Source organism: Glarea lozoyensis, assembly GCF_000409485.1.
Source record: "Glarea lozoyensis ATCC 20868 chromosome Unknown GLAREA6, whole genome shotgun sequence".
NCBI classification, from domain to species: domain Eukaryota; kingdom Fungi; phylum Ascomycota; class Leotiomycetes; order Helotiales; family Helotiaceae; genus Glarea; species Glarea lozoyensis.
Window position 1 is genome coordinate 2007364 of NW_007361001.1, and position 26881 is coordinate 2034244.

The window sequence follows — 26881 nt, forward strand, 5'->3', positions numbered from 1 at the left end:
CACGCGTTGAAAGAGAGTAAAGGGAGTAAGCAATAAGTGATACATAACATCTAAGTTTTTTATGGACGAAAATTTTAGTCGCGTGCTAGAATATGGTGACTCGACTAAAACATGAGAGTGAATTCTTAGTACAGTTCAGGTGGGTAGACTAGACTTGCTTAATTCGGCCCGCGTCAACTAAGGTAGTCACGAACGTGGAGGAAATGTGATGTCAGATGTTGTTTTGAATGGAAGGTATGGGAATTGAAGATTTCAATAAAGAAATGGATTTTTGTTATCAGACACCAGCCTCGAATAGCCACTCACAACGCGCACTCTCACAATCGGCATTGTGCTTGTGGAATGAGAGGCGTAATGATCTAGTTATCTCGTGAGGCTCGCTTCGACCCGTCACAAGGTGAGACTTTCGGGATGCACAAAGCCAAATATTGACCACTTGGTCGGGAATGTATCAATTTATTACATGTTTGAATTCGTGAATGCTCAGACTCGATCCATGTGATGAGCTCATTGGGATATGCTAGAAACGATTCGTCGGAATTTTGCAGGCTTTTTGGTCTGAATGACGGTAAGACTTACTCTCACCGTCCTTAGCGTCTTCGAGGAAAATGAGCAGTGAAAAGTAAACATCCAAGGAACTTTAAGACAGCAAACTATCCCCAGTCACTCGACCTCGTTCTACGCTCCGTAACTCAAGCTTCACACACGAAGGCTCGTGGTACATGAGCAACTGAAGAAAAAAAGGTTATTAGCCTCGAACCGTCGCCTGGGGGTTGTGATAACCTTGCGTCACATGCTGAAACAATCCGAGGTGCAGAAATAAATACCCCAGACTGTCCGGTTCAGATTTAGTAATGCCAGTACCGTCACACTGCATGGAAGCATGAGTGCAGCAAATTCAGCGGTACAAGATCTTGTATCACAACAACGGTGTACCAGTTTTTCAGTAACACAGCTTGAGAGCAATAGCCGAGCACAAGCAAAGAACCTTGAACTGAAATTCGTGACCGTGGTTCGAACATAATTTGCAAATCTATCGGATCTACATAAGCGGTTTTGACATCGGTGCAATGATACCTTGCTTGAGCAAGATTCTGGGTTTGGTGGCAGCCTGTAGAGTTTCCTTCGTCGCCCACTCGGGGCCGACAGGTAGTCGTAAAGAGCGCTCATACTGGGCACGGGTCTCGAAGGGATGTGGAAGGGCAAATGCGAGATACTTGCCATTCTGTGTATATCATTAGCCTCAAATCATGTACACGCCGAAAGCCAACATACCTTTTTGACTCGCTTCTCGTTGATGATCACCCTGTCGAGCTTTGCATCTTTTCGGTTTGCTGCTTTCACACCAGCAACTTTGGTCAAAACCTTGCCCTTATTGCGTGCCTTTTCTCTTTTGCTCACACCATCACCAGTCCAAGCTCCCCAGCCCGGTAGAGTATTATCAATGATTTTATCATCCTCATCCTCCACAGTTTGCTTTTTCTCGGCTTCGAATTCTCCCACTACGTCTGCACCAGCAAACGCTCTTTTAATCAGATCTTGGTCCCGGATAGCAAATGGCAATTCAACAGTATTCTCATCGCCGCTTTCATCTGATTCAACGCCCTTCTCAAATGTAACAGAACTTTGCGGTCGAGATTTCTTTGGTTTAGTTTGTGTGGCAACCATTGCGGCTGCTGCAAGATCAAGCTCTCCAATCTCCACAGCTTCATTCTTCTTATGGCGCCGTCTCATTGCTTCTGCGTCATTAACTGTTGTAGACTTTCGTATTGGTACTTTCGACCATGCTCCACCTTCCGATGCAACTAAGTCTGGGACGATCGAAGAACTCAAGACCTTGGTCTTTTGAGCGTCTTTCTTTTTGTTCTTCGAGACGGATGTTGGCTTGGAGCTGTTATCAACTCCTTGCACATCCAGCTCCATTTCGTCATTTTCATCGTCTGATCCTTTTGGCTCTTCAAATTCATTTTCAGGGAGTGATTTTGGTTTCGCCACCTCTTTCTGACTTCCAGGTCCAAAAATTCGTCGACCAATATCGCCTGCCTCTTCCTCTTCGCCCGAGGACCCTTCGCCAGCCATTTCTCGTCTAATGTCTTCAACCATGGCATCATTCTCCTTCTTTCGTGCTTCTTCGGCCTTCCGCATAAATTTCAGATTTGCCAGCTTCCCTCCAGGCGCAGACTCACTAATGATATCTGATCCCGTGACTTTTCTAAGTTGTCGCTGAATTCTAGATTCTTCTGATTCTTCATCGTCACTATCATCTTGATCTGAGTCGCTGGAAGAAGCGTCCGAGCCGTTGTCAAACTCTTTCCGCACAGCCCTCCCTTCGACCCTCTTCCGTAACTCTTCATCTCGTCGTGCCATCTCCGTAATTCCAGATCTAGCATTTTCATCCCAAGCAGCACGCCCAGTTTCTTTGGTAGCTTTTGCCCATTTGCTACCTCGATGCTTTGCACTCATACGCTCATTTGCCCTTCTTCTGTCCTGGGCTTCTAATTCATCCTCGGAGGCTACGTACCCACCTTCCGCAAGCGCCTCTTGGTTTAGTCGCTCTTCTTTCTCGCGCTGCTTTCGGTGAACTTTTCTATAAGATTTACTCTTGATCTTCTTGATACGCTTTGACTTTGCTTCCTCACGGAAAAGTAAATCACGAGCCATACGGAGTTGTGCTCTCTTGGCCTTGACCTCATCAATTGACATATTCTTAGTTTCTAGCTCCTCGTACTCCCGGATTTGATCCTCGTCATCCTTGCCGTTAACAGTCGCAAGGCCACTCTCTTCCAGAATGTTTTGAATTGCAGCTTCTAGTTCGTTGAAAGGTTTGGTCTGCGCAGTAGGAACAAGTTGCTTATTGGAATGTGCAGCCTGAAGATCATTATCTGGTAGTGGAAACATGAGATGCTCGGCTCTTCGATTATGCTTGATCGTATCCGTCCACCGAGCCAATGTCTCTTTTGTTTGATCGTACGCAGAGCTCCGATCCAAACGATCTTGCTGTCGCCTGGCAAGAGGGACCTCTAATTTTGCCTGAGTCTTATTTTTGCTACTCTTCGCATCTTGCTCAACGTATTTCAACGACTTCCTAATTTGAGGATCGCTTATTCCCGGTAGGCCAAGATCCTCCAATGTGAGCTTCGTTTTGGGCGTGAGTCCATAATCTGAGGGCGCGGCATATTCGCTAGCACCATCCTGTCGCTGCTTTGCTGGAGCCTTTGCACTCTCGTCTGCCTGTGGGAGATTTGCTATCAAACTTTGCAATGCGGCAATCTTGGCAGGGTCTGAGGTTTCGTCGTCTTCGTCTGCAGAAGAAGCTGACGACTCTTCCTCGCTCTCCTCGTCGCCCTCCTCAGATCCTGAGCTTTCGTCACTATCTCGACTCTTCTTGCTTGGCTCTTCCTCTTCTTCACTGTCCGATGCATCCAAAATGTCTGCGAGATCCACTGCTCCTTCTCCTAGATCACCCTCTTCCAACTCAGAATCCGAATCCTCTTCGTCGTCTTCGTCGAGATTAACATCTTTGCGGCGTTTAGAACTCTTCTTTTTGTCCTTCTTCGTGCTGCCCGAAAACGCATAGCCCTCAAATCTCTCTTCGTCGCTTTCTCCAAAAGCTTCGTCACTATCAAGATCACTATCGTCGTCCGAATCAACCTGTCCCATTTTCCACTCATTCCCCTCACTGTCGCTGCCCTCATCCACCTCTAGCTCGTCAAAACGGCCTTTAGCAGGACCTTTGCGCTGTTTCTTTGTGTTCGATTCTTCCTCTTCGTCATCCTCTTCCTCCTCCTCATTTCGGCGACGTTTGCCTGGCCGATTCCCGCCCTCCTGTGCCCCAAGTCTGTGTTTTCGGATCTTAACATCGTCGGAAGTTTGGTGCGAAGCAATTGCAAATGCATCCAGAACTCTCTTTTTTGAGTTATTGTTTACCCTAGGTTTCTTGTCAGGCGCGCGGCCATGTGCTTGTCTACCAGCCATATTTGCGAAGTGGCGTCGAAAGAAATTCCGTATGGTGTTGCGAAGCTCCAGAAATTTCGTTATCGATTATCGCACTGGAAACTTTTTTTGTGGGGCACGAACTAGCGCGCTTTCAACTCTCTCCTCGGATCGAGGTCTCACGACAACATTAGCAGCTATCCACAGTTACAGCAATTATGAGGGCCACTCAATCACTCGGCGCAAAGATCCGGCGTCTGAAGCTTCAGACGAAGAACACGAATAAGGGGTTCTACAAGGGAACGGGGACGGGCTCGACTGGTTCGCATACGAAGCACGGAGGATACCTTATCGACTGGGACAAAGTTAGGACATATGTTGCGCCAAAGGACCTGGCGGACTTCAAGGTACAAGATGGTTTAGAGTGATATAGACATATGGAATGGGACGAGGGCTGACAATGACGCAGCTTAAGCCGTTTGTGACGATGAAAATCCAGCCAACAAGGGGATATTTTGAAGGAGATCCTAAAGGAGCGTTCAGTGGGAAACTCTATCTTGAGAAGTGGAAGAAAGAGAATGGCGAGGATTGAAGGCCTTGCAAGTAATAGGTAAGAGTTGCGCGGCAACGTTGGGCATGAGATTTATGTTGACAGTTTTCTAGATCCGAATCGGAATTGTATAACAAGCATTGGGATGGCGTTCTAAAAGGATGTACGTTACATACTGTACAGTATATTGTACCAGGCTCCTGCTCCGGATACAGCAAGCGCCTTCGAGGGAATATGCGAGGAGGAAATGTTACTTACGTGTTTATTTGTATATCATGTACCAGAACTGCAAACATGCTGGAGTTGGCCCTTGATCTGGAACAACATCCACTATTCAGCCATATATATTCTTCTTTTTGATTCACGCGGTGATGCGGCTCTGATATCAAAGGACCTCTTTGTTTCATGAAAACTCGACAATAAAACGCGAGTAGTCCGGTCGTCGTCCTTACCTATGGGGTACCTAGGTAGTCTGCCCTAACGTCAATTTGGGTTTGCTTCGACCATAATTTGTCGAACCGCAAACGGGGCCCATGTCTCTAAATTCCCTTCCTCCTCTTTCATACTCTGGTACCTATAGCATCTCTGGGTACTCTCCATCATCCAAGTCATCAAGCCTTTGCTTGATCCAGGCACCATACGCCTTGAATAAATGTCCCATCTGATGTCTCCCACAGAACTCAAGCAGAGCTCCGTATCTATCACACCTATCCGCCCCAGTAGCTCTTAGTACCTTTTCCAAGTCCACCGGACACAAGTACGGAGGTTGCCTTGGATCCTCCACAATCGACGCGGTACTTTGCATCGAGCAAGCGTAGTAAGTACAATGCGCGACTCCAAAACAATGACCAAGCTCATGACTTCCAGTCCTGCAAACCCGACCAAGCCACTGTTCATACAGCGTCACTGCCGACGGACGAGTGTCTAGGGGCGGTAAAGACATGTGCGCAGCAAGTGCAGCCTGCATAGGCGCTTGTCTCTCTCCTCCTTTTGGTTTCGCTGGTACAACCAACTTATCATCATCATCAACATCCATATTCTCGAACTGCGCCAGCCATTCTTCGATCCCATCAACACAATGACTAGCAGGCCATGCGTGTACTCTATCCACTTTCTGCTTCTTATCCAGCAGTGGGTTGTATCGCGCACTACTCACAACAGAAATCCTACTTCCGCCATATGCTCTTCCACAGGCAAAATCATCGTCATCTTCCTCATAAATATCATGTTTCACCAGCATGAGCAGAGCGTATGCATCATCTGGTAACATAGCAATTGCAGCATCTAGAAGATCATTGAGATTGAGCTGGTGCGAGTACTCATTGTAAGCTTTTGGCGTGGGACGAACTCGAATTTTCAATGTTGAACCCCTCGAGTTTGTATTGAGGTATACTGAATCCGGGGTTTCAAGTATAATCGTTTTGCCGTCAGCCTTATACTCAGTATCGGCAGTAAACTGAAGTTTAGGCGTTTCCAGCATCTTCACAGGAAGTCCGTAATAGAAAGCCTTCAAGTAATCCAATACATCTTCCGTTTTTGGATGTTCAATCAATTTCTCTTTAGCCGTAAGTTTGACAAGAGGGTCAGCTAGTTTCTGAATGGCTTCAAAACCTTCACCCGACTCTGGCGGGCCGACGAAATACACCGTTCGTCTTCTGTTAGTCACTTCATTCCTCGCCTTTTCACGCGTCCAAGACCTGACACTCTGAGGTGGACACTTTGGATCCCAAGCAAGGTCGTCTTCTGGAAGAACAAGCGGTGCTGGGAATGTTGAGGCATGCTTTGTCTCTACGGCTTTTGTGAGTTTGGTTGCAATGTCTTTTTTGAGACTTCCAGAAGGTGTTGTGGCCGCTACTAGCTGGGCAAATGCTGGGCGTTTATAACCAGCAACAGAGGCATTACGAGAGGGAGAAAGTAATAATGTGCTATGCGAGCATTTTGATTTTGATTTGCTCGAAACAGACATCGTGTAGGCGTAAATTCGATTTTCTGGTCCAACTCATGGGAACCACCCCGGTATATGTATAGTAAGAAAGAAACTAGTGCGGCACAATTGGCATATTAAGTGTCATGTGATTTTAGGCAGGATAAGTTGTTTTATCCTGGTGCTTCAACACACACTTCAGTATGAGTCACATATTTCCTCCTCATATGGTACTTGTATAAGAGAAGAATTGGTGAAACACAACTTCATACCACGTGACATACTTTTTGACCTAACTTACTTCCAAGACTCTTCTACAATCGTTTACATATCCACTATTTGTTCAACCAGGCAAACTTGACGCTCACGGCCTTCGAGGCGGTGTAAACAGTAGCTTGAGTTGACCCACTCGGTACTGCGGTAGCATAGAAGTTTGTACTACCGCCGTATGCTAGATACCCAGAGCTGCTCTGTGGTACAATGTCAGTAGAGTTAAATATATCTGAGCAATTACGTACAGTGAAAACAGTGCTTGCGACGCCTGAGGCACAGGTAAACACTCCGCTGACAATTCCACACGCGCCTTTAGAGGTCGACAGTGTAACACCAGAACCTAAATAAGTCAGCCTCAACTCTCCTCTAGTTTTGAAGAGTACACCAACCTGACGTAGTGGCTGTAAATGTTGCACAGGTACCAGTAGTATACCAAGTTCCAGCACTAATGAGACACCCAACTTGACTACCGCTAGTAATTGCATTCAAGTAACCACTACCGGAAATTGAGCCTCCGCCAGTTGGTGCTGGAGTCGATCCAGTTGAGGTGGTTGGTGTTGTTGTTGGTGTGCCCGTCTTGGGCAGCCATTTAACTCCTGTTGAAGGACAACTGCCAGTTTGTCCTACAGGATTGGTCGCAACAAAAGTCCCAGTAGCAACTGAACCCTTAACATAGAATGAATACCAAACCTCATTCAATGCGCTGGAATCACATTGAATGATCGCAGTGACACCGAAAGCAGCCTTGAGGGCAGCTTGGATTGCAGCAGAGGTATAAGTCTTGGTTGAAGATGGTGTGATACCAGCCGCAGTCAATGCCTGAAAGTGTTAGAGATACATCGATAAGAATGAACGGAGAACTAACCCCATAAGTATCCCTTGTCTTGAAAATATCAACAGCCTTCTGGAAATAGTCTCCTACCTCTTGTTTGGAGGTATAGCCACTGTAGCAAGCAGGAGCTAAAGTGGAAACGCAGGTTCCATGCTTGCTCCACTCATGCTCCCAAAAGCTTTCATCGTCTCCAGAAACATCTTTCCAGTATGTGTTCATGTAGGATAAGAGAGAAGATTTCCCGAGCGATGTGAGAATGGAGCCAATGCCAGTATAAGCCCGCGAGGAGTCACAGGAAGCGTCGTACGTTCCATCACACTGTAGCGCGATTAGTATTGACACAATATGAAGACTACGTTACTTTGATTCGAACATACGTGATCTGGCCATAGTCCGTGGACTGTCCATGAGTTGGAAGGTCCTACTTTCTTTTAGCTCAGACTTTGAGGTTAGAAGGTTCGTAACTTACCTGTACTAGGAGATGTATCCCAAAATTGCGTTGCAGCAAATTGGCCTCCTATAGAACAGAGAGTACATTAGTCAATTTCGTGATACAACTCGTAACAAGTGGATGGATCAAAGTGTATCCGCTTCAACGTAGAGCTTGGGATTGATGAAGTGCACGATCAAGAAGAAGACCTACCAGGTGAGTTATAACAGCAGGTATCTGTTGAAGTTGTAGCACCACAGCTGGTCAAAGGATTAGAGCATACTTTGGAGGTACCAACAGCCAATGCAACCGGTAAAGCCAACAGAGCACTTGCTCCAATTTTGAACAATAAAGCCATGGTAATGGAGTAGAGGTACTGAAGGACGAAAGGTGCGGCTTGGATATTGGCACTACAGACAAACAACTTATGGGAATTGCATCGTTATATAATGCACTGGCAGCACGTGTATTCCCACATAGAATGATGGGAGTGTGCTACTTGCTTGACAGTATAGTTTGACGGCCGGTCCCATGTCCTCTTTGAGAAGGCGCTTATGCTAAAGTGCTGTACTGACAACCATCTCCTTTGAGGCCCCTCATAGGCTTATCGGGCTGTTAGCCAGAAAGAAGATCGACAGAATTCAGGAGTCTATGTCGACTACTCGACTACCGAGCGAACCATGCTAGCTGGTCGAGCTGGTGCCGTGCTGCGTTGATCTCGCATTGAGCAATAGTCGAATGAGAAGTGCAGGACTGGCTCATGGGCTCTCTAGTGCCGATAATCGTCTCAGGAACGCCCACGGATAATTGCCCACACGATGTCCGATTTGACAGCACAACCCAATGAAATGGCTGATTAGACTGTGAATCCCAGCGTAAGATGTCCAGCGTGGAAGCTTGTATGGACGACATTTCAAAGGTGCGGCCTCCACACAAAATAGGCACCTGCTCGATCAGGAAAGTATGTGCAGCCGTGATACAAAGGTGTATCTACATATGCTGCACCATGGCTGTGTGAAGCATGGTCTGGAAAAAGAATTGTTCGGAATGAGCCGTTGGTTCATGGTTGGGAGAACGACCTCGGGAGATGAGGAGATCAGGAGCTTGCCCATATTCTCCACACTCGGCTCCGCACTCGGCTCCGCACTCCGATTCGGAGTGTGTCCTGGGAATTCTCCGCAATCCTACCGTCATCCTACATAACTCAAGTCCAACTGCAGACACAAATAACAATCCTTTCAAGGGCCCTCATAGAACAGTCTCTAATAATATCTTCTAGATCACAAGGATCATCGTTGCATCACATAATACGACTACATCGCCACACCACAAGGCGATCATTCTAGCAACAAACGGCGGCCATGACGGAAAAACAACAAAGTGAAGCCGTAAGTTCTCCATCTAATAGGCAATATACCTAGTTCGAGACCATGTTTCTTATATGAGCTTCCGAAGGACTACCATAAGCAGTTATTAATCAGTACTGCGAACAGTATCGGACAGCCGTTCGACAGCTTATTACAGCCAATCACATACTCCATTACCACAAGGTGGTGGATGCTTACGGCCATGTTTCGGTCAGAAGTCCCGACGACGCAGAAGTATATATACTGTCTGGGAACAGAGCTCCAGCTTTGGTTTCCTCTGCAACAGACCTGATAGAATATCGCGTGTCTGACAGTTCTCCCGTCGATCACAGTGCTGGCAGTGGATTCTTAGAACGATTCATCCATAGCGAAATCTACAAGCGATTCCCTGAAGTCAATTGTGTTATCCACAGTCATGCTGAGGCAGTACTGCCTTACGTTGCTGGAAATGTTGAAATGAAACCGACTTTTCATATAGCTGGATTCCTAGGTGGGTTCTGTTGATCTCTATCATTATCTTTCAGTTCTTCATCTTTTTGTTACACGGTGTCTCACTTTGGTCATATACATCGATCGTGCTATCACTTATATAACGATGCGCAACTAACATTTCCCAGGTACCAAAGTTCCAGTCTACAACATCGCCACGTCTTATGAGAAAATGTCCTCATATGAGAAAGAAGTCCAACAAGATATGCTTATTAGCAATGATCAGTATGGCTTCGACCTTGCAAACCACTTTTCCAAGCGAGGATCTTGGTCTTGCGATCACAATGTAGTACTCATGACCAACCATGGCTTCACAGCAGTCGGATCTAGCATCAAGCAGTCCGTATATCGAGCTGTGTACACATGCGTCAACGCCGATGTTCAAACAAAGGCTATGATGATCAGCTCAGCAAGAGCAAGCCAGGGCGCATCGAGGAGCGAGCCTGTCTACTTGACCGAGAAACAGGCGCGTGGGTGTCAAAAAATGAATGATGCTACAATGGACCGGCCATGGGGACTTTGGGAAAGGGAAGTCGAGGTTTGTCCTCTATACCGGAACGACGAACTAGAATCCAAGACTTCAGCTCCTTGATAGTCTAGCCTATTTACTACATGGCAGAGCCCGCTGGTTAATTAATTGCCACCGAGTTCTCTCTGAACTCCCCAACAAGTCTAATCTCACCGACGAACGGGTTCAGCGACGCCATTCTGCACTCCAGCCAGTGAACTATTCAACTTGAATAACGATACGAGGTGATGACTTGTTTTACCGGGATGCTGTTATATCTAGCATAACCAAAACAACTTTCAATCTATTTGAGTAGACGTCCTCTATCCTCCTTTCGGGTGAGCTGTCGATGGTCTGTTATTCAACAGCCGCATTGAGCGTCGGAAATGCACTTGAGTTACCATCAATCTTCGTCCGCACGGAAAGTTTTGCGATACTCAGGTAGCCCAGGACTTCTGCAACTCTATCTCCGAGTCACCTTCGTATCTGTTTTCTTTCGGGTGCAAGAAAGCGATCGTGAGTCTCGCTTGAGGGTATCCACCTCCCAAACACTTTACGAATTGGCGACAAATCGTGCGGCAAGAAGGGGTGCATGACATCTTGGCATTTCGAAGCTTCGTTTGCTTGTCTCGTCCGATACTTTTTTAATGCTAAGTAGGGTGTTGTAGGTTTTAGACCACACCTGGAACTCGACAGAAGAAAACACAACGACTATCTAGAATCAGCACCATTGGAAAAGAACAAATTTATTCGAGATCGTCTAATAATCTCTGTCTGTTATAAAGGCCAAAAAGCCAAAAAGTCTCAATAATAGGAACCACCCATCCGGTAACGCCATGCTCAGAAAAATACTAATTCACAATCCCTATTTCAACAAATACAAAATCTTTTCGTTCATTTTCACTCGTAACCTTCAACGGGAAGCTCTTCATTCCTCATCATCTTCTTCGTCTTCGTCACCATCCACTGCTCTTGTCTCAATGAACGTGAGTTCAGCAACTTGTCCTTCGGCCATGTTCAAGCTGAGACCGTCAAAAGCAGGACTTGGTTCACGCTTGGCAAGATTGGCGATGGCATCCTCTGCGGGACTTCTTGCTACTGAGCCTGAAATATTGTGTCAGCAAACGAATTGCGATCAGTGTTCGTGGCAGTCTTACCTGCTGGTCTTGGTCCACCTCGAACAAACATGGTAGTGACGGTGGTCTTCAACTTAGGAGCGGCCTCTTGTCTCTTCTTTTTCTCTCCTGCCGCGGCGGCTGGCTTAGCACCCACTGATCCTGGCTTGACAATAATTCCCACACCAGCAGCTGGAGTTCCAAGCTGAACCTCTGGGCTCTTGGTCAAAGCATCAGTGGCAAACTTCAAGGCGGCATTGAATCCAGACAAATCTCTCTTCAGAACCTCCTTGTCCGCCTCCATAGTAACCACACGTGGTGCGATTTCCTTGCCCATACCCTGCAGAGACGCAATTTGAGCTGATTGTTGTTCCTCAGCTGGCTGAACGACAGCTGCTGCCGATGATCCTCCCGTGATTGGTGATGCCGAGGGTGTTGCTGCTGGCACGATTGCTGGGGCTGGAGCTGCTTGTGCTTGTCCGTTGGCTGCGGCTCCACTGACTGCTGCTCCCTCTAGAGCGTTCATCAAGTTCGCTACGTCGGCCTTGCCTCCGAATGATATTTCACCATCACCGACTACCAAGGCAGGCGAATAGGCTCCAAGGTTGATGTTGAGGGGAATAGCGACACCATACGCGGCCAAGAGGGCAATGATAACTGATTGAGAAAGCATCTTGAGTTTGAGTGATTCGAATGAAAGAACTAAATATTAAAGATTGAATAAAAAATGCGGTCAAGCGTCAAGCCTTCCGTCAAAAAAGATGATTCGAGAATAGGGAAAGCGATGAAGAATTGGAGCACAGCTACAGAGAAGAGAAGAAGAGACAAGAAAACGAAGTGCATGATAGAAGATATAAGACCGATGTGTGATTTACAGCCAAGACGTACCACCCATCACCAACAACCATCGCACAGACATCAACAAGCCCCAACCCCAGAACCTCAATCCAGACCTTCGAGTGGATATCACATTCGACAGTGCCATTCGCAGCACAAACGATTTCAGACAGAACCAATGTTTTATCGCAAGCCACGCGGTCTTTGACGAACACACGAAGAAAGCTGCTGATACCTCGCACTGTGCAATTAGCAATCCAACAATCTCTCTCTTCTCCACCACAAATGCTAAGCAAACACAAGCCTCTGTACCTGTGAATCAAGACTTCTTGGGGACGTCTAAGCGACCACCCCGGGTCTTTGCGATCGTTTCAGACGTCCGCGTTTCTGGCTGCATGAGACTTTGCCAATGTTCTTGGCGTCTACCATAAGGCTTGGCGCGTAGAAGATTCTCTTTAGCGCGACGGACATCTGAGCGTGCGAGTCTGAGAGTTGGTGTCAATGGGAATGGACAACGTTTCTTGGAAAGCTTGGGAACATTTTACAGCTGTGGTAAAAGTCTTGATCTGAGTCTGACAGAAGCTTGGTGGATTTAGAGATATCTGAGGTTTTGTACCAAGATTTTGCTATGGAGTCCCAAGAGACTTGGTGGGATTACGGATGAGAATGGTCCTTCTTGGAAGATTTGATGGATGGTTCTTGGGATTTCAATTTCGGATTTCACTTTGATTTCTGCGAGAACAGTCGACTTTTGACCCCGCCTTTTAATCACACAAACTCACGAATCCATCAACCCCACGAATGCATTACGGAATCTTCCCACGACAAGAAACAAAACACCAAAATATACCCAATCCAGCTCGGAATACCAAATTCCCGTAAACTCACCACCTACAAACCGACCACTCCAGATACGCGACTCATAAACCAACAACCCCATCATCGCCGTCTCCGTCGTTTGAGAAATCCGCGCTTTCACGCTAGGACCCTACAACTTCAACCGAGGTTACCCGTAAACCTGACGTTTACAGTACTAAGCTAGACCAGGGCAGTGGAAAGATACCATACTAGGTCGGAGAAAAAAAGTAAAGGGATCTGAGAAATGTTTCTAGACTCGGTTTTAAGATCTGTTTGAGGACTCGATGGAAAAGAGCTAACTGGATGGAGAGAATATTTGGAGTCGGTGATGGGTTCGTTGACGTGTTTGTATGGAAATCTGGGGATGATGTTTTGTCGATCTTCTGGGAGTGCTTTGTGGATGTTTTGGTGGCGTGGATGTACGGTAGATCTGGGCTTTTCAAGGTGGAAATTTGGTGGAGGTGGAGGTGGAGGGTCTGGCCTGCCCGACCGGAAGGTAGATGGAGGAGTGTGAGAATCTAAGGGGGTGATACGAGAGTCTGCTGACGGAGTAATTTGTTCTTTCCACTGACAGAATAAGGCCAAATACGCTCTTGACCGATGTCTTGCTCGGTTTAGCTTGAAAATTACAGCAAAGTCTGTAAGTATGTAAGTCTGTAAGATCTTCTGATCTTAACTAGATCTTAAAGGAGATTTATTGAGACAATTTATACGGCAAACAATATTCCACCATGTCTTTAAGGCTGGATTAATTACCTAGAGAACCTTCGCGAAATAGATCGGCCATATTACCTGGAACAATAATACGCATTTTCTCATTAGAATGTCGCCTGATATTCGTGCTTTAACTCTGTTTATTTAGAATCAGAAATCATGTTTCTGTGTTGGGATTTCCGCCAACCAAGTATCCAGAGTGTTCAAAGAAATTTGTATAGCCCCTGGTAACATGTCAAGGCCATGAGCTAAACATCATATTTGACTGTCCCTTCATTTGTCTTTATCTTACAATCCCGTTGTCACGACCGCATCTCCTCTTTGAGATAGGGTAACTTCTAGGTGAGAGTGCCAGGAGATGAAAGTTGCTGCCGAAACAATCATCATCTAGAACTCTTCTAGCCTCTCCTCACAATCCTAGGTAAGCAATGGTAGTGGTGCTGACCACGATTCTGCATCCATATCGGGGCGGGAAACCGTGTTGACGTTGCGATGAGATGGTAAGGGTCGTATTGGGCAGCCGGATTGGGGTGAAGAGTGCTAGAATACGTAGGTTGATGCTGATGTTAATGCGGAGAAGCGTGTGGTGGTGGTTAGTATCGCTACGCAATAGTATTTGACTGTCTCTTCATTTGCCCTGATTCACAATCCCATCGTCTCACCACCGCATCTCTGATTCGCACGGAGTCATTGCTACGTAAGAGCCTTAGAAAATGGAAGAACGTGCCAAAAGAGTCATTACTAGTTCCTCTTCTACCTGCTGATCACTATCCTAGCACGGGTCTTGACAGGATGTAACCTAAAGTAATTAGACACCTAGTTGCTGTACACCTCTCGAAACAACCACTCCGCAACACTCTGATGCATTTCAATTCGTCTCTTTTCACGGCGGGCGCGGACTACGGGGTCAACCTTTGGCACGGTATCAAATGCTAGACATAACGTTAGTAAAGATTCTAGACAGGTCATACATCGAGTTCCATCACTGTTTGCCAACCAAGAATAAAAAGAAAATAGAAACTCACAATGCTCCTCCCCCACCAATCTTCTCCCACTTAACACCATTCCTCTCCCAACAAATCTCATCCCCTCTCCTCTCCTTGCTCCCCCCAACCTTCGCCAAATTCTCCGCCATAATCTCCGCACTCCGACACAACATATCAAACTCACAACCAATAAGATACACCTTACTCGGCAGATTCTCCTTCTTCGCAAACGCAGGACTGAGCAACGGATCCTTCAGATCCTGATCCTTAGCAATATACGCCCAGTTAAACGTATTCGCATTCGCGTACAGGATATCCGGGGGTGCGTGGCTAGGTCGGGACGCCATACTCACTTCGACCGGCACGCTGAAATTGACGGGTGGATAGTAAGCGACCACGCCTCCGATCTTGCCTTTCAAACTGGGGAACTGGGCGACTGAGAGTGAGAGATTGCCGCCGGCGCTGAAACCGCCGATGGCGACTTTCTTGGGGTCGAAGGGGAGGGAGGTGTCGGTTAGGACGGCGTGCACGAGATCTACCAACGCCTCGCTGGGTGCGGGGAATTTAGACGCAGGACTCTTGGGATAATCGAGGTTTACGACCAAGACGCCGTACTTGTTCGCGAACTCGGAGCAGAATTTGTCGTCTGCTTTTGGGGCCATGAGGGCGAAGCCGCCGCCGTGGATGCTGAGGTAGAGCGGGAGGAGGGCATCTCCGCTTTTGTAGGAGCGTGGAATGTAGACGCGTGTTTCGAGGGTTGGGCGAGAGGCGTATTTCTTGGTGTAGGTGGGTTGGATTTTAGGGTCTCTGACGCCGGGGAGGTTGAGGAAGAGGAAGATGGTGCTGGTGAGGAGTTTGAGGGCGTGGACGCGGAGGAAGAGGCCGATGCGGGTGGTGAGGGGGAAGGTGTCTAGGTAGACTGGGTCTTTGGTGTTGGTGTTGTCCATGGTTCTGGGGGAGCGTTAGCTAGATGTTTAGATATGAGTGGTATGAATTTTGTGATCGATGATTTGTGGTGAGAGTTGATCTGTTATATTCACGTGCTTCGAATGTGAATCTGGTGGCACTTGGAGCCTTCAAATTCGCTTGTGCGATCGAACATAACGGCGAGGCTAACGTATCTCAGGGTATTCTACTTACATCTATGGATCGTCTGATTCGTAGCTGTAAGCCACTGGAAAAGCCACTGCTACTTTACGGGAATCTGATCGTGAGAGCTGTTGTTGACTCGGTTGAGTTTCACACGCTTCGCACGGGCGACTCGTTCAAAGTGGAGCCCATGTTGGTGTCGAATTTTAGCCTAGAATTTTGCCAAGCATAATAAGTGTAGAATGGAATCCAGTTGTTTCGTCGATTAAATCATTATCATCTGTCAATTCCGAATTGATATCCTAAATCTGTTTAATAACAGAGATACAAGTTACATAGCGTGGTATATACACGAAGCCCGCTACACACGTACACTAACAACTCTATTCCTTTTAACACACCCCTAGGTCTCCTGTCAAAAGATTTTTTGAGTACCTTCGCCTGAAAATGACTATATCTCTATGCCAGAAATGTGGATACCCAAGCTCATCTCCATGTGAACAACCAAAATACCATGTGGAGGCACAATACAATACTAAACTGTTATCCGAAGACTATCAGCTGCTTGATGGCATACCGTTCAGATCGGTATTAACACCCGACTGTTCCCCACCAGTCAAAGTACCGCCAGTCCCATTATCAAAGAAATTCAAAACGTCCTGCGGCAGATATTCAAGCCATGGTACCATATCGTTACTCATCGTACTCATGTCGATATCTTGGCTCTCCATCATCATATCACCCACTCCACCTAGACTCATATAGTTAGGACTAGAAATCATGCCAGTTCCTGTAAATTCATACGATACAGGACCTTCCTGTCGAGGTCCTTGCGATGTGAGATTGTGCGAGGCATCAAAAGGATGGTAAGAGTTTGTGATTTGGGCAAAGGGCGAATTTTGTAGTCCCAGAAGCATCTCGGCGTCAGATTTTGTTGCTGCGTCAGATGCAGAGCTTGAGTACGACGTCAAAGGTGGTGGCATTGTTGTGGACTGACGTGGCTGAAGTCTCGAATCATACTGATAATTTGATGGATGCGCCGTAGTAGAGGTCGACGCCGCAGTTTCGGGTAAACTACTTCGAATAGGGTCGTATCTCATAGTTCCCGCAGCTGGTCGCTGTGACGAAGCTCGATTTTGACGCGTCTGATCACTGCCTGTGTTCTGATACATGAGAGTCAGATTAGAGCTTGATGAGTTCGTAGTGCCAGTTATAGACCATCCTATAGCATTTGAGCTGTCGACCGTCGGCGACTCAGGTACATGATCTGTTTTTGGCGAAAAGAGTTCCCCCAGACGGTTTGAAGACGTTCCAGCCAAGGTTAACTTCTTCCCCCAATCTGGGATTATATCATACTTGGTTTTGGTTGACTCGTACTCCTGCTCTGTGTAAGTTTCTGGATCCCAAATTCCTTTCGCTTTTTGATCAAGAGCGACAAGAATATATCGAGTGCCTGCCCAATATCTTTCAAGTGATTGTAAAGCTTTGTAGCACCGTTGATAATTAGTATTGGCAGCGACGGCCAATAATGAGTGTTTTTGAGAATCTTTCACTCTGCTGGTCTTCGGTTTGTCTTGCTCAGAATTTCTATTTCCCGGAGGACTTATTTCTCGAGACGGAGGCTGTGAAGTATGAACAGCAGATTCCATGAGAAATGCACAGGCCGCTATGTACATAGGTTGACTGGTGAACGGATTACCAATAAAGCTTTTGGGATCAATGAGTTCCGCAAATGCCAGAATGTCGGCAATAGTCTTAGCAGACGACATGCTGAGTTCGCGGCTGTTGGAAAATAGCTGTAGAATTTGACCCTCGAAAGAATGCATCAATTGTGGTTGATGCAAAAGCATAATTACAGAATGAAACCAAAAGTGAACCTGGTTAGTAGTGAGCTATGTCGTACATTGAATTTTCGAATTTGGAAGTGGTGCACTTACTAGAATGAAATTTGTCCCTTCTCCAGATTTGACGTAGTGCTGAAAATTTGCGGCATTAAAAGTTAAACGTGGATCAAGCTTTTGATACAGTTGGGTTAAGTCTTTCTCCATACCAGCTAGTCCCTCGACTTTCTTCGGTGTTACATCTTCAACGTCTTTTATGTTGTTGAGCAAATCAGATACTCGACCATACAAGTGAATGATCTGTATAAGAGCGGGAAAAGGATTTGGCCAGCCACTTTTGATATCCGGTGTGATTGTCGGAAATGAAAGCTCAAAGTCTTCATCCTTCAGAGTTACGGGTCGTCCAGTACCTGAAGATATGACCCTATCCAGCATGAAAACCGCCCATATTGTATCAATGCGCTCTTGCTCCACAGCCTGCTTCTGTTGAGCAGTCATGCTTCCTTGATGATCTGAAAGAGCCACACCATCAACACTCAGTCTGTGGTTCACGTTATCCTGATGCCTAACTCCATCAAGCTTTTGCAGACCCAAATCAACCGCGAACCGAATCGCACACCCAAGGTACATCCACAAGGCGCTATCTTGGTTCGCACCGAATCCTTCATATGCTAACAACAAGCATGCTTGGGTAGCCGCAACGGATGGTCGAGGAAAATGATCTACAAGGGCAGATTTTGCGCGCTGAGCAAAGACGGTACCGTAAGCACATTTTGGAAAACTTAAATTGTGAGCACCAACAAGAAGTGGATGATCTGAGAAGCGAGCTGAGAGCGCACACACTGCATCAACGAGAATCGATTCGACCGCTTTTTCTTCAACCTGCTTAGTAAAATGTTGTTGTTGCAGAAAGGGATAATTGCAACCGAGATGTGCAAAAAACGTTTCCACCAAGTGGATGATCATTCGATGTACAGGCGAAGGGTCGTCCGGGTCATACATGGGCATATCTGTAGCAATTCTAGCTTCTGTGCCAACATTGAACGCAGATTCGCCCTTGTTTGAGCCATTTCTTCCTACATATCCAAATGAACCACTCGGTGACACTTTGTTTCGTTAGCCATTACAGCTTCTGGGGATCTAAAACAACTTACTCGCTACGGCAGAACCAGCACCTGTGCTTCTATGGTGTTCCCGAACAGAAACAACCATTTGTTTAAATCCAGGAACAATAGCGGTTGGTCCAAAGTACCTAAAGAATGGAACACGGCGACTCTCGTATTCAAGCGGTGGTGAGCTGTCTGTCGAGTGTTAGCGGCCAGGTCTGAATCAAAGTTGCTGCCAACGTACTTATTGGACTACATCCGTCATCGGAAAAAACAGCAGATTCTCTATAGTCGTTCCCAAAGTTCACGACCGCTCCCTGCCCTGGTTCCGTTGTGGTCGAGCTGTTACTTGGTAATGCTGTGCGATTCTCCGGAATGGAAGATGCTTTTGAATCATTCCGGTGATGTTTTGGACTGACCAGCACCCTGCGATCCTTATTTACCGGCTGCGAAACAGGAGCTAAACTTCTGTCATGTTCCTCGCGCCCGTGCTCTGGGTCTTCGTTTTGTACACTTCGATTGTTGCGCTCTCTCTTGTTAGTATTTCCCTCAGCTATCTCGGCATAGCCTAAGCACTCGTGCCCATTTTCAGCACAAGTGGAACACAGTGGCTTCTTGCCATCGCAACGGGTTTTTCTTTTTCTACATGTTCGACAACTATGTTTTTCAACGTCTTTGCGTTAGTGAGTATACGTGAATGGCTGAAGGAAACCTCTCGGTACAGGGCTGCATGCGGTCGCGCAGCAGATTTCCCGGCTCCGCCAGAACTGGAAATCCGTAGATCTGAGATCTGAACCAAGATTCTGGGCAATGGCTTCGACTCACGCTGAATTAATCCTCCTGCGCTTTGGAGGAGGCTCTCCTTCGTTATTGACGAATCTTATTTGCTTGAGGGGTGGAGGTGCAGCAACTGAAGTCGCCATTATGTGTCGTGGTCGCGAGTTTGCGAATACATCCACACACTCCCTTCATCGAGTCTCAGAGGTTATGCCGCCCAATCTCCGTCTCGGGCAATTGCACACCTCACATTGGGAGACATGAAGTTGCACTTGCTTTGTGGAAAAATCGACGTTGTTGTTCGGCGGTGATGCAAGTTTAGAGGTGCTGAGAAGATCTGCGCTGAGCTCTGTGTAGGGCAGAACGAGAACTTGGTAAGGTTGGGGTTTCCTGGCCTGGACGCGATTATTTGCTACCAAAGATGCAAGAGAGTAGGACGGATAATACTTTGTGGACACTTGGGATGCGGAGTAGCGACTGGCTTGGCTCGAGGAGCTTGGATTGATGTGTTTTGGTGCCGGAACCCCCGCAGGTGTTAGATTCCAATAGCTACTTTCGGGAGTTACGAGCCGTTTAACAATGGCAGCGCCGTTGCTTTTGCTGCATCTAGGCAACCATGATGAGCAAGATAATCATAGATCAAAGTTGGATTTGTACCGTCGCTTTAGATGTTGTCACAGGAAAGGTACGAAGGAACCTAATAAGGTAGGTACCTTGAGAAGACAGTACCCCACATTTCATCGCTCGCATAGATTGCCGAGGATCTTTTGACGGGAAAATACCCAAGTACATAATGCATTGATACGGAAAACGAGCACTATCACACGCGCTGTTGAATGTACACAGTCACGATGCTAGTGGAGAGAAATTAAAAACAAACCAGAGCACAATACCGGCGGTAGTGTTAGATAAAAGTTTCCTAGGAACCTGGAAGATGATGATCACTGTGGTTACAAATGTACCTGAGGTACAGATTATGTATTCCATCCAAGCTTTGTCGTATGAAGACACGTCGGTACAAGTAGTGACAGTCGAGCAGTTTATCCTTAGTCACCGACCTAATTTGAATCGGCTCCCCACTGTTCCTGAACTTTGCTTCAACGGAGCTAGGGAGTCCTTGGTTAAGCGGGATGTTGACTGGTATTTCTTCTCAATTGATGAAGCTGGCCGAGAGCTGTCGCACAATGCATTTCCACCTCCTACACATATTCATGACTTGTATATGTCCGAGTCACTACTACTGGTCAGCAAAACTCATTCGTTTGTCGGGTTAGACTGGGCCAACTCACAATTTTCCAAATCTTTCTCTTCCCTCGGCGTCCTTGTTCACCCAGATGCTGACCGAGGTTCCTGAGCAACGGAACTCACCACACCCGTCGTCCCCAATCACGACTTCTCCCTGCTCCCATCCCAAAACATCAGTCCAAACTTCTCCGGCATGCATTTCACCCACATGCATCCTCTTCGTCCCAGGGCCTGCATTAGACAACACCACGGCGCACCCAAATCGTCTGTCCCAGGTACCATATCTGACCCACCCAATACAGGTAGCGTAGTCGAAGTAGTCCTGTTGAACTCCATATGCGTAAAGCTTACGAGCAAGGGCGATGTCTGGAAGAGCACCACCACATGCTGGAGGAAATGGATGCTCTCCTTTGATCCCGTATAAATCTCCATAAAACAGACAAGGATAACCGTCGAAGCGAAGGAGAATAAGTGCATATGCAAGTGGTTTGAAGAAGCCCTCAACTGGGGCTTCGAGTGCTTGGTATGGTTGCGTGTCGTGATTCATTACTAGGGTCTACTAAAGTGATTAGCTTTTAAATTTCCCAGAGAGGGAAGCTCCAAACTCACCACTGCATTGACGGGCATAGTCTTGACTAGTGTGTCGCTAAAGACATTCCTCAAATCTCCGTTCTCAGTCTTACTCAATTGACTGAAGTTGTAGACCAGAGGGGCATCAAACAGACTGAACTTCTTTCCCATCCTATCTAGATATCGAGTCATATCATCCAAACTGTCTTTCCAAAACTCCCCAACAAAAAACCAACCCTTGCCATACTCTTCATCCATGGCAACAATGAAATCCCGGAGGAACTCTTCGCTGAAGTGCTTTACTGCATCGAATCTGATACCCTTCAAGGTAAGCTCCTTGCTGATCCAGCGCCCCCAGTTGATCACATCGTCTTTGACCTCTTGGTGATCGTAATCGAGATCTGCAAACATAAGATAGTCGTAGTTCCCTTTCTCGCTGTCCACCTCATCGCCATCGGCCCAGCCTTTCGTTTTGTCGCCAAGGATCTTGTAAATGGCAGTCTTGTTATTATCTGCATTATAATCCGTTCCCGAGAAGTGATACCAATGATACTTCTGCTTGGAGTATTTGCCAGCCCGTCCCGGAAAGTCGAATCCCAGCCATGCATCGATTTCGTATGGGTCAGAAATGGTTTTATTCCGATCCTCCTGGTCAACCTCTTGCGCTTGGCATTTCTCCTTCCTATCTGCTGCTGCTTTATGATTCAAGACTATACGTTGTAAGTGAGTGGGAGTTTCCACATATAGATTATGATGACTTACCAGCATCCCAATAAAGCCCCATTCCGCACTGTTTGGCGTTCTCGTTGAGCGTCAGAAGCTCTTCCTTCGTTCCCCACTTCGTGCCCTTCCCTCCTTTCTGGTCAAACTCGCCGAGATCGTAGAGATCATAGACGTCGTAGCCGTTCCCGGAGGGAGAAGAAGCTTTGCATCCTGGTGGTAACCAAATGTTATCCACTCCGATAGCTTTCAACTGAGCAACATTATCCGCAAGACGCTTCCAATGCTTGTGGTCGTCCGGCACATACCACTCGAAGGCTTGCATCATCGTCATGTTCTCGGGGGTGGGTTCTTCTTTTGTACACAAGTCAATTCTGCTAACTCCTCTTAAATGGAGCCTGCTTACTCGTGTCGGCCATTTTTGCAATGTTGCTCGTCTCGAACGAAGGGGATCTTGGAGTGTAGCTGATTGATAATTGCAAGAGACGTTCTGCGCGGTGGGGGATCGCAGAGAAAGCTAAATTGCGAGACTCAGGAGCCTTATATCTTGAGAGAGTGGATGGGCTGCGATAAACGACCCCACTATCACCAAGTTTCCCCCACCACAGAAAAATAGTGAAGTGAACCGACCTTGGTCTGGATCAAATTAGGGGTCTGGACCCCTGAAATTGTAGCGAGGTAAGCCGCCGTGACGTAGCCGGCTGGAATAATTCAAGAATATCCGAGCATTCGACAGAGAGTTGAGAAGATAAGACAACAACCAAGAAAAACGTGCATTGCAGGAACGTTGTATGCGAATAACAAACAAGAAGTTGCACATATTCCTGGATGAGAGGAGTCCATTCCTACCCAAGCTGCTGTCGGCGAGTGGCGTGAACCAACAATTCTCCCAGTGTCAACATGGTCTTCTCTCTATGAATTTTGGATTCACAGGTACTGTCGACTGGTGTGAAGGGGAAACCCATGGTGTCGCCTACCGTATCAGCCTCCAAGTGAAAAATAAGTCCCGACCTGGATGCTCTCTGATAAGCTCGAGGTGAAGAGCGACGGACAGGTGACCAGCAGGTTGTCTTTGAGACCGCAGAAAAGATTCATTGTGCCTACCGTGGGTGTTTTGGAGATATTCATGGATTGGTGCAAGTGATCGTTGAACTCAGTGCACTTCACGAGGTTAGAGGTGGGTGGGTTTGTCGTTGTTGTGGCAACTTGGAAAAATAGCGTTGTTTACACCGCTGGCACCACAAAGTCGGACTTTCAGGAAAGACCTGCAACGACTCGCCGAATCGAAAGCTATCGAGTCTCGAGTGACGCGTACAGCATTACCACTACCAATAGCGTCGCTCCAATAATCGTGCAACTTGTTCCTATCGAGCCAATCGAAGACTCGACGGGTTGCTGCATGAACCCACGCCATCATATTGACTTTCGCCATTATTTAGCAGAAATGCCCACGCAGAGGAAAGCTCCATTCAAAATACATGTCGACCCGAGTTGCTTAAGTAGCTCCACCGATCTCGAAATGTCTCCAGAAAGAAACGCGTCTAATACCACGATTGTGCGGCATGATTCCTGGTCAGATATTACAGGAACTGAGGCAGAGCCTGTTGTTGACGCGGATGACAACACGGAAGCTGAGGCGGAGCACGAAGCACGAGAACGCCAGATTGACAGAATCGAGGCTCAGATACAAGCTGCAGCTCGAGCTGTGGTGGCTAGCATTGAGAACGATAATTACCATGGTAACGAAGATTCAGTGCTGAGCGCAGAAACGGATGAAAGCTACGAGCCTGAAGGCACGGAAATGACATATGAGGGAACGGATATAAGTTACGGGTCTGAAGGTGTATCTCACGAAGGAAGAAACGCCATTGATGGGACAGAAGTAACATATGCTTCCGAGAGCGAGGAAGAGCACGGTCAAGAGATGGATGCCTCCGAGATGATATCGGATTCTGGAAATGAGGAGGTCTCCGAGTTGAACCAGGATATCAGCATGTCTGAAGTGCATTACGGGTCGGACAACGAAGAGCACTCTCAAGTTGAAAATGGTTCGGAACATGATGATGCTGCGTCTGCAGAGAAACTCATACAAAGCATTGAAGACGATGATGCAGCCTCGACTCCGGGAATAGGGCCAGAGCTTAGATCACCAACTCCAAAAGAGAATGGACAAATAACCAAAGAAACCGTGGAGGTTGAAGAATTAGCGCCAATTTCAGAGCATGATAATGGTGGTGACTCTAGTTCACATCACGACGGCGATATCGATGACGATGTATTCAGTCACAACTCTAGCCGCAGCGCTCGAAGTAGTTTGAACTCTTACGAGGCACTTCGGAATGCAGAGGAGAAAGAAGGTGCTCGAGTACTCACCTCGCCATCTGTAGGAGAAGAAGCAAACACTCGCCGTGAATCTGATGCGATTTCTCGAATACCAAGCTCAGGCTCCTACATGCATCCCATGCCAGATGCCGTGCAACAAACACCTAGCAAAGTACTGAGTCGTCCTCCCTTTCGAACGCCGTCTTCAGTACGTGCTATGCAGATGTCTTCGCCAACGCCATCCATTTACAATTCCCCTCGATCAATTAAAAGACACCTTCCGACGGTGTCCCGCAGCGGTACTCCAACATCCCATACCTCCAGAACCAGAACACCTACACGTTTCAAGCCTAAAAAAGAACAACCTCTGGTCCTACTCCACGTTACAGTGTTACCGCTTCAGTGGCTCTATTCACATGTCATGCAAGAGCCTGAGCTCCCGGACGACTTACATTATGTTAAAGAGAATTGGAGGCTTTTGCAGGACAAGCTAGGTGATACGGTATTAGAACGTGGAATTTTACTTCCTCACCCACAAGACTCATTCGAAATTCTCGAGGAACGTCTATTAGAAGCATTGGAGCTCCCAGTTCGCCCCCGAGCTTTCATATTAAAATGTGGTCACTACATGGGTCCAAGCGATTCAGAGGCACCCTCATCGGATGATGAAGGTGGTGATTTTTGGAATGAAAACATTTCCCGACGCAAATGGTGCGATATCTGCCGGAGGGAGGTTAGATTGGATATGAGTGGCGAGCCAGAGGGGAAAAGATTTAGAGTCAAGATTTTCGCAAGTAATGGCTTAATGCACGCCGGTGCATGGGCAGCAGCTTGGAAAGAGATGGAGAGAGTTGACGTAGAAATTGGCCCATGGGTAGAGCCCTATCAGCATACAGAACTCGAAAGATTAGCTACCCTGAAGCCCAAAATGATAGTCGAAGATCATGACGATGGGTTTGAGGATGAAGTGCCTCAAGAAAGCCATCAGCCAACCTGTGAAGAGGGAGAATCCGCACATCACAGCGAACAGCTCTCTCACGAAATAGATGCAGACACGAACGCACACATCGATACACCAGGGGAAATCCTTGAATCTCTGGAAGAGAAGCCTACGGAAGAGATTCCTACCGAACCAGAGAAGAGTGTGGCAGACTATGAAAATGAGATGAGAGAACTGCTCTTGGAGGAAGAGCAAATGAGAGAGCTCCACGAGCGTCAGAATGCTGTACCTCAACGTTCTCCTTCGCCAGCTAGGAAACGCTCACGGGCCAGTATCAATGAGGATTCTCTATCGGAGCTCCTTCTAGCTGCATTCAAGGTAGCAATGAGGGATCGAAAAAATATCATGATCATCGTACTCAGCATCTTGGTCTTCGTGCTAGCTTTACGACCTGGAAGTACTCCTTCGGCCACTGTCCCGACCTCAAGTTCATCGGCACCTGGAGCGGGATTCTCAGACGACGTTACATCTGGTGTTCACGCAGACGCTGTCGTCGAGGTGGCAAACGTTATTTCGGAGACATTACCTGTTGCCTCTTCGATTGTTGGAACGACGATGCCATCTCCTATGAAACAGCAAAAGCCACTCCGAACTTCTAAGCAAATAAGAAAAACATCAGCTAAATCCAAAGCCAAGCCACGTGGATCAGTGATAGAGAAGGTGCAGACGGCCGAAAGCAGCGGTCCGGAAATGAAAGCAGATCCTGTTTCAACAGAGACTACCGGAATGGGCGATGATTCGCTACACAACAATTCTAAGGCACCAGATGAGAACCCAAAACATACCCGGAGCCCGGCTGACGAGGTTGCGGAGAGCGGCAATGATGAGTCAGATTCTGAACCCGAGCCCACCGAAGACCACATCGCCGACCCCCCACAAGCGGCTGTTCCCAAGATGGAATCAGAACCGAAAACAGTGGTCGAAGGCAAATTCGAAGGAGATAACGAGGAAATGGACGTGGAGATAGAGGAAGAGGATGCCGAGAATCCTACGGAAGCTGTGGAGATCGAGAATAACCTCCACCCTACAGCAAGCGATACATCGGGGACTGTGACGTCTTTGGAAGACTTAGGTCTACCTGATACTAACGAAGAGGATCTCGATGAAGAGGGTGAAGGCGAGGACGAAGAGATTGTTGATACAGCGTGATTACTGGTCCAGGCCTTGGAGACAAACGAAGACAACATCTGATTCCCTATAATGCGATTTAGCGAGTTTGAAGCATCAAGCGCAGCGTTCTGATTACAGCGATATGTATGCATTCTGATATTTGGGTTCTTCATAAACGTCCGGAATATTCTGTTGCTTGTCAATACCCGGTGTTAGTAGCGTATATAGTAACGTGATACAAGATCTAATGAGAATTGAGCACATCTTACAGAGACACTTCCCTAA

The 26881-nt window shown here is 47.1% G+C and overlaps 10 protein-coding genes across 10 annotated transcripts; 3 read left to right on the forward strand and 7 right to left on the reverse strand.

Annotated features, from left to right (window-relative positions):
- Positions 1-1042: 1042 nt before the first annotated feature.
- On the reverse strand, positions 1043-3975 carry GLAREA_02978 (uncharacterized protein; the record flags this gene model as incomplete). Its single annotated transcript, XM_008088063.1, has 2 exons — positions 1043-1225; positions 1276-3975. The coding sequence occupies 2 exons, from the start codon at positions 3973-3975 to the stop codon at positions 1043-1045; spliced, it is 2883 nt and encodes a 960-aa protein (XP_008086254.1).
- Positions 3976-4151: 176 nt separating this feature from the next.
- Positions 4152-4525, forward strand: GLAREA_02979 (uncharacterized protein; the record flags this gene model as incomplete). Its single annotated transcript, XM_008088064.1, has 2 exons — positions 4152-4340; positions 4403-4525. 2 exons carry the CDS (start codon positions 4152-4154, stop codon positions 4523-4525), a joined length of 312 nt encoding a protein of 103 aa, XP_008086255.1.
- A 532-nt stretch (positions 4526-5057) lies between these two features.
- GLAREA_02980 (Metalloproteases (zincins), catalytic) lies at positions 5058-6449 on the reverse strand (the record flags this gene model as incomplete). Its single annotated transcript, XM_008088065.1, has 1 exon — positions 5058-6449. One exon carries the CDS (start codon positions 6447-6449, stop codon positions 5058-5060), a length of 1392 nt encoding a protein of 463 aa, XP_008086256.1.
- Positions 6450-6742: 293 nt separating this feature from the next.
- On the reverse strand, positions 6743-8300 carry GLAREA_02981 (Ribonuclease Rh-like protein; the record flags this gene model as incomplete). Its single annotated transcript, XM_008088066.1, has 7 exons — positions 6743-6877; positions 6926-7020; positions 7070-7499; positions 7546-7830; positions 7890-7933; positions 7982-8029; positions 8156-8300. 7 exons carry the CDS (start codon positions 8298-8300, stop codon positions 6743-6745), a joined length of 1182 nt encoding a protein of 393 aa, XP_008086257.1.
- Positions 8301-9303: 1003 nt separating this feature from the next.
- GLAREA_02982 (AraD-like aldolase/epimerase) lies at positions 9304-10390 on the forward strand (the record flags this gene model as incomplete). Its single annotated transcript, XM_008088067.1, has 3 exons — positions 9304-9330; positions 9436-9799; positions 9927-10390. 3 exons carry the CDS (start codon positions 9304-9306, stop codon positions 10388-10390), a joined length of 855 nt encoding a protein of 284 aa, XP_008086258.1.
- An 844-nt stretch (positions 10391-11234) lies between these two features.
- GLAREA_02983 (uncharacterized protein) lies at positions 11235-12094 on the reverse strand (the record flags this gene model as incomplete). The annotated part of the gene is made up of 2 exons (XM_008088068.1): positions 11235-11410; positions 11464-12094. The coding sequence occupies 2 exons, from the start codon at positions 12092-12094 to the stop codon at positions 11235-11237; spliced, it is 807 nt and encodes a 268-aa protein (XP_008086259.1).
- Positions 12095-14646: 2552 nt separating this feature from the next.
- Positions 14647-15763, reverse strand: GLAREA_02984 (alpha/beta-Hydrolase; the record flags this gene model as incomplete). Its single annotated transcript, XM_008088069.1, has 2 exons — positions 14647-14762; positions 14872-15763. The coding sequence occupies 2 exons, from the start codon at positions 15761-15763 to the stop codon at positions 14647-14649; spliced, it is 1008 nt and encodes a 335-aa protein (XP_008086260.1).
- A 699-nt stretch (positions 15764-16462) lies between these two features.
- On the reverse strand, positions 16463-19775 carry GLAREA_02985 (Zn2/Cys6 DNA-binding protein; the record flags this gene model as incomplete). Its single annotated transcript, XM_008088070.1, has 6 exons — positions 16463-17782; positions 17843-18852; positions 18901-19047; positions 19097-19509; positions 19575-19619; positions 19678-19775. 6 exons carry the CDS (start codon positions 19773-19775, stop codon positions 16463-16465), a joined length of 3033 nt encoding a protein of 1010 aa, XP_008086261.1.
- Positions 19776-20838: 1063 nt separating this feature from the next.
- Positions 20839-22583, reverse strand: GLAREA_02986 ((Trans)glycosidase; the record flags this gene model as incomplete). The annotated part of the gene is made up of 5 exons (XM_008088071.1): positions 20839-20869; positions 20919-21430; positions 21484-22154; positions 22207-22518; positions 22571-22583. 5 exons carry the CDS (start codon positions 22581-22583, stop codon positions 20839-20841), a joined length of 1539 nt encoding a protein of 512 aa, XP_008086262.1.
- A 1100-nt stretch (positions 22584-23683) lies between these two features.
- GLAREA_02987 (uncharacterized protein) lies at positions 23684-26635 on the forward strand (the record flags this gene model as incomplete). Its single annotated transcript, XM_008088072.1, has 1 exon — positions 23684-26635. One exon carries the CDS (start codon positions 23684-23686, stop codon positions 26633-26635), a length of 2952 nt encoding a protein of 983 aa, XP_008086263.1.
- Positions 26636-26881: the final 246 nt, after the last annotated feature.